Source organism: Halictus rubicundus, unplaced genomic scaffold (assembly GCF_050948215.1).
Source record: "Halictus rubicundus isolate RS-2024b unplaced genomic scaffold, iyHalRubi1_principal scaffold0154, whole genome shotgun sequence".
NCBI classification, from domain to species: domain Eukaryota; kingdom Metazoa; phylum Arthropoda; class Insecta; order Hymenoptera; family Halictidae; genus Halictus; species Halictus rubicundus.
Window position 1 is genome coordinate 7,930 of NW_027488695.1, and position 5,269 is coordinate 13,198.

Below are 5,269 nucleotides of genomic sequence, written 5' to 3' on the forward strand. Positions count from 1 at the left end.
AAAACAAAAAGAGAACTGTTCTCCCGCGTGGAACAGACGAAGGGCTCTCTCTCGCTGATCATGAGACAACGAGCATGTAGCGTTTTCAGTATATTTATATTAAATCAGTTTTATATTGTTCGCATATTGTAAAGTTTATTTCAAAGAAATTAAAGTTTATATATAATTATATATTATATAATTATAATTATTATATTATATATTATACATAATGAACGGAGTTCTGTGAAGTAGCACCTCAATCCCACAACAATTTGGTAGCAGAGCGTGGTTCTGCTGAATGGGATTGAAACACGTGTTGCACCGAAAAGAAAGGTTAACTGGTAAGATCGAAAGAAACAAGTAATCATGGCAGAATCGGCATCGTTTGCTATGTCAAGAATAGAGCCATTGACAAGCAAGAATTACGCTCTATGGAGCATGAGATTAGCAGCATTAATTAAGGCGAAACATCTATACCAAGAGGTTATAGTACAAGATGAGCCGATTAAGGACGAAAACGATGCGGAATCTGTTGCGAGATGGAACGATTGGTCGAGAAAAAACGGCGAGGTATGTGCAATTATTATCCTAACACTTTCGGCTGAACAAGCAATGGCGTGTAGAAATATAACTATGGCGAAGGAACTATGGAATACAATAAAAAGGCGGCATGAAGGGGCCGAGCGCCAAAGGAAAACGCAGTTGAAGATGAAACTAGCGCGTATTGAAAAGTTAGAAAAGGAATCAATAGACGAATACTTTACAAGGGTCCAATCTTTAGCAACAGAGATCTCAGAGTTGGGTACTGTCATAGATGAAGGCGAACTAATCTATTTTATTATCGAAGGTTTACCAAATAAGTATAGCGAAGTAACAACTGCGATATCCTCAAATCCTAATATAACGTATGAGACGACGAGAGAGACATTATTAAGGTTCGAGAGTAAATATGATAAGATGAGGAATGAAATAGAAGCCAAGGCATTTAAAGTTATAGAACAGAAGAAAGGTAGCTGCTACAACTGTGGGAAATACGGCCATCTTGCTAGAGATTGTCGAAGCAGGCCAAGAATTCAATCAGAGAGAGGAAATAATACCAGTACCGAAAGAGGCTACAGAGGGCAACACTCGAACAATAAGGGGAATCGATATGGATACCAAGGTAAAAATAATTATAAGAGTTACAAAGACAAACGAACGTACGAACATCGTGATGAATACGCGATGAGGGTTAGAGAAAATCTTGACATCAACGCTAACATATTGGGAAACGGAGAAAAAACTGTCTGGATGTTGGACTCTGCGTGTACTTCTGACATGAGCTTTCAGAGCAACATCATTTCTAATCAAAGGCCAGAAAATACAGAAATAACTACCGCTGAGCATGGGCGGAGCATTACAGATGAGAGTCGTGGTACAGTGCGTGGATTCAGTAACAGGAAAGACCTCGGAATCACTCCAATAAAGATGGAGGATACGTTATATGTTCCAGATCTTAACTGTAACCTTATGTCTGTGCCAAGTTTGGTAAAAAGAGGCAAAAGAATCATTCTTGATGAATACGGTGCTGAAGTCTACGAAAAGAAAACAGGTGAGCTTGTTGCCGAAGGACGTTTTGAAAATGATGCTTTTTTAATGCAGATTGATATTAAACGTGTAACGGTGGCGTCTCGCTTGCGTTGTCGCGCGAGCGAGGCGCGCGTTCCCTCCCCTGGATTCGCTCAGCGACCAGGGTTCGTCGGGGAGGGAGGATGAGGTGGTTTAATAACTCAATCTGCGTTAATGGTGAACAAAACTAATTTATTATCTTAATGATGTTAAGTGGTGTGTAATAAAAGAAATAATATATGTTTGTGGATAGAGGTATGAAAAGAAACAGAAAAGAAACGGGGAGCGGTCCACTCGTTACTCGCTCGGATTCCCGGACGGTCCGGCGACGGGCTGGCGATGGCCGTTTGCCTCTCCACCGGCCTAACAATAATCAAACAAACAAACAAACAAACAAATGAACGATCCGTGAGAGTGGATGCCCGACGCGGGTAGCTTAACCTAATTAAATTAATTATCCTAATGACGCGTGAACTAGCCTAGATTAACCGCGGGGCGCCGGTACGGTTTTCGGTTCCGGTAGACTTCGCGGAGGTTCGGTGCGGTACGCGGAAAATAATACGCGCTGGACGCGGGCGAGCCGGGCTCGCTGGAACGGTGCTCGTCTTCGGACGCCCTCGGCGCGGTTCGGGTAAAATCGCGGTACGCGTAGAGAGCGTGGTACGCGGGGAGCGCGGGCGAGCCGTGCTCGCTGTAGTGGCGCCTGAGTCGGGCGCTCTCGGCGCGATCCCGAACTCTCCCGACTCTCGAGGTGTTATTACCACCGCGGCCCAGCGAGATATATCGTGAATTGGCCCTGGTTTCCTCCGTGGGCTGGGCACGCGGGGCGCGGAGAGGAGGGGGTATGGAATCCGCGGAACGCCCCACCCGTCGTCCCCGCCCGACCGCGGCTCGAGCACGTAGGCACAGACGTAAACCTAATGCCTACGGCCCGAAACCGGCGTGGTCGCTCGTCTCCGGTAGTATACCGTGAGGCGAGTTCCACACGCTGCTGCGGCCGGTCGACGACTAAACGTGCGGAGCGCGACGCAGGGTCCCAGAGGGGAGAGCGGGACGCGGGAACAGGTCCGAGCGGTGGGGATGACGGTCCGGAGTGTCGTACCTTCGGTGCTCTGACAAGAGCAAGCCGGCGATCGACTGCCTCCCAGGATCCGGTCGCGGTCTCGGTTTCACGTAGGGGACGTAAACCCACTTACGTTCTGCCGATTCCAGCGCCTCGTCGTGTTCGCCCGATAGTATACCGCGGCTAGCACGATTCAGCGCGGCTGCGAGAGGATCTGGGCTCGGGTGTTCACCCGAGAGCTGCTCCAGACCAACTCCGTCTTCGGCTGGTTCCGTCGCGATCTTTATAGCCCGAGCGCGGACCTCGTGTGCTCGTTCGCGAGCCTTCGGCGCACGTCGATTGGTCCGCGCCCGGGCCGGTTTCGCGGATTGGCGCGCGGCTGGCCGGCACCGGTGATTGGTGCGGGCTAAGGTACAACTCGGCTCGCAACGAGACACATGTGTCTCGTTGCAAACGAGATCAAATGAAGCCCGAAACAGAGTCATGTATGAGCGCAGCTGAAGCGAGTCGCGAGCTATGGCACAAAAGGTTAGGACACGTCAACTACAGATACTTACAGAAGATGGCAGATGAAAAACTGGTTGATGGCCTACCCAAGATTGGACGGGGAAATGATATTTGTGAGTCTTGTATCAGAGGAAAAATTAACAGATTGCCTTTTCCAGACGTTGAAGTGGAAAAGAGTCAACGAATTTTAGAAAGGCTGCACGTGGACTTGTGTGGTCCTATGCCAAAAACATCTCTCGGTGGAAGTAAATACATGCTGGTAATAGTGGATGAGTATAGCCGAAGATACTTTGTTGAATTTCTACGTTCGAAAAGTGAAACAGCGAGCAAGCTGAGAGCATTTATAGAAAAATGTGAGAATGAAAAAGAAAAGAGAGTAAAGTATATCAGATCAGATAATGGAACTGAGTTCATGAATGAACCGCTATTGAACTATTACAACGAAAAAGGAATTAAATGTGAGAGAACAACAGTATATATGTAGGAGGCAGACGCGGAAAGGAGAGTTCGCGACCGCGGAGGAACACCTAAACAGGCATAAAAACGCCCAAACGAGGCCGTCGAACTCTCCTGCGATCGAAGGACGCGCGCGAGCATGTGTGTGCGCGTCTGCGTGAGCGTCGACGATGTTGTGACCGCGGCGTAACATAACAAACGGTAGCGACCGCGGGAACGAGCGGCGGGCGTTAGGCCGTTACCCTAACGTCCAAATCATATAAGAAAAGATCGAGAATGTTCGATGAAGGCGCGGATAAAAGGACGCGTCCGCGCCGGGACGGGGGATTCGCGAAAGAACGATTATACGGTAAAGGCGAACGTCACGATACGATACGATCCGATACGATAATTACGATTACGACAAGCGGCTACGAACACGGATTACGAACACGGATTACGAATACGGCTTACGGACTAGGTTTTCTTTTATACTCTTTCGGCGCGCGAAGTAATTGTGTAATTGTCTCGTTGTACTGTGATTATCGTCTAACTATCTGTTAATAAAGTGGTTACTTAAAAATACTGCTCTTACATATATGCCTCAAAGCAATGGATTGGCTGAAAGAGCCAATAGATTCCTAATAGACATGGCAAGAACGCTGCTGATAGATGCTAGTTTACCCCAAGAGTTCTGGGCAGAGGCTGTGTGGACTGCGTCATATATTCACAATGTTGTACCAACAAAGAGGAGAATCATAGTACCATTAGAGATATAGATGGAAAGGAAACCATCTATTAATCATTTAAGAGTTTTTGGATGCAAGGCATTTTATAGAAACGACAACTTGCCTCGGAAGAAATTTGATGAAAAATCAAGAGCCGCTGTCTTCATTGGGTACTCGAGGGACAGAAAAGCATACAGAGTGTATGATATAAAGCAAGAGAAGGTAGTTGAAAGTAGAGATGTAAAATTCATCGAAATGGAAAAGGGATATATAATGCAGATGAACTTAGAATCTGAGACATTAAACTACGTTATTCCATACAGTAGTACGGAGGGATATATTGAGATGAGAAACCAGACTGTCTCGATGAATCAAAGGCAAGATGAAACAGGAATACAAGAGGTTACTGATACGGTAGAAGAAGAAGAATTGAGTACAGAAATGAACACTGAGGGATTTACAAGAAGAGGCAGACGAAAAGGTGACACAAGTGAAGTTTTACAAGAAAGACATAATCGGATAAGAGAAGAGAATGAAAGACATTTGCTGAATCAAGGTGTACGAAGATCTTCTAGAGAAAGGAAACCAAACGTGAGACAGACTGCAAGTATGAGCCGGGAAGATATCCCGAAAACGTATGATGACGTCATGCGATCAAAGGAGAAAAACAAATGGTTGGAAGCATAGAAGGTAAACTAAAGACATTAGAAAATTACAAAGTATGGAAAGCAATTGAAGAACCAAAAAACGAAAAAATAATTAGGAGCAGATGGGTTTTTGCGAAGAAAGGGAACGGTGATGGCATAAGATACAAAGCCCGATGAGTTGCTGATGGGTCGAGACAACAAATAGGCAAAGATTATGAAAATTCATACAATCCAGTTATGAAAAAGGAATCTCTGCGCACACTATTGGCAATAGCAGCAGCTAGAGGATTTCAAATAAA

The 5,269-nt window shown here is 46.0% G+C and overlaps 1 protein-coding gene across 1 annotated transcript; it reads left to right on the forward strand.

The window, feature by feature from the left end:
* The first annotated feature begins 348 nt into the window (after positions 1-348).
* LOC143363848 (uncharacterized) lies at positions 349-4,374 on the forward strand. Its single transcript, XM_076804380.1, has 4 exons — positions 349-1,396; positions 1,475-1,573; positions 3,319-3,419; positions 4,165-4,374. The coding sequence occupies exons 1-4, from the start codon at positions 349-351 to the stop codon at positions 4,372-4,374; spliced, it is 1,458 nt and encodes a 485-aa protein (XP_076660495.1).
* The last annotated feature ends 895 nt before the right edge of the window (positions 4,375-5,269 follow it).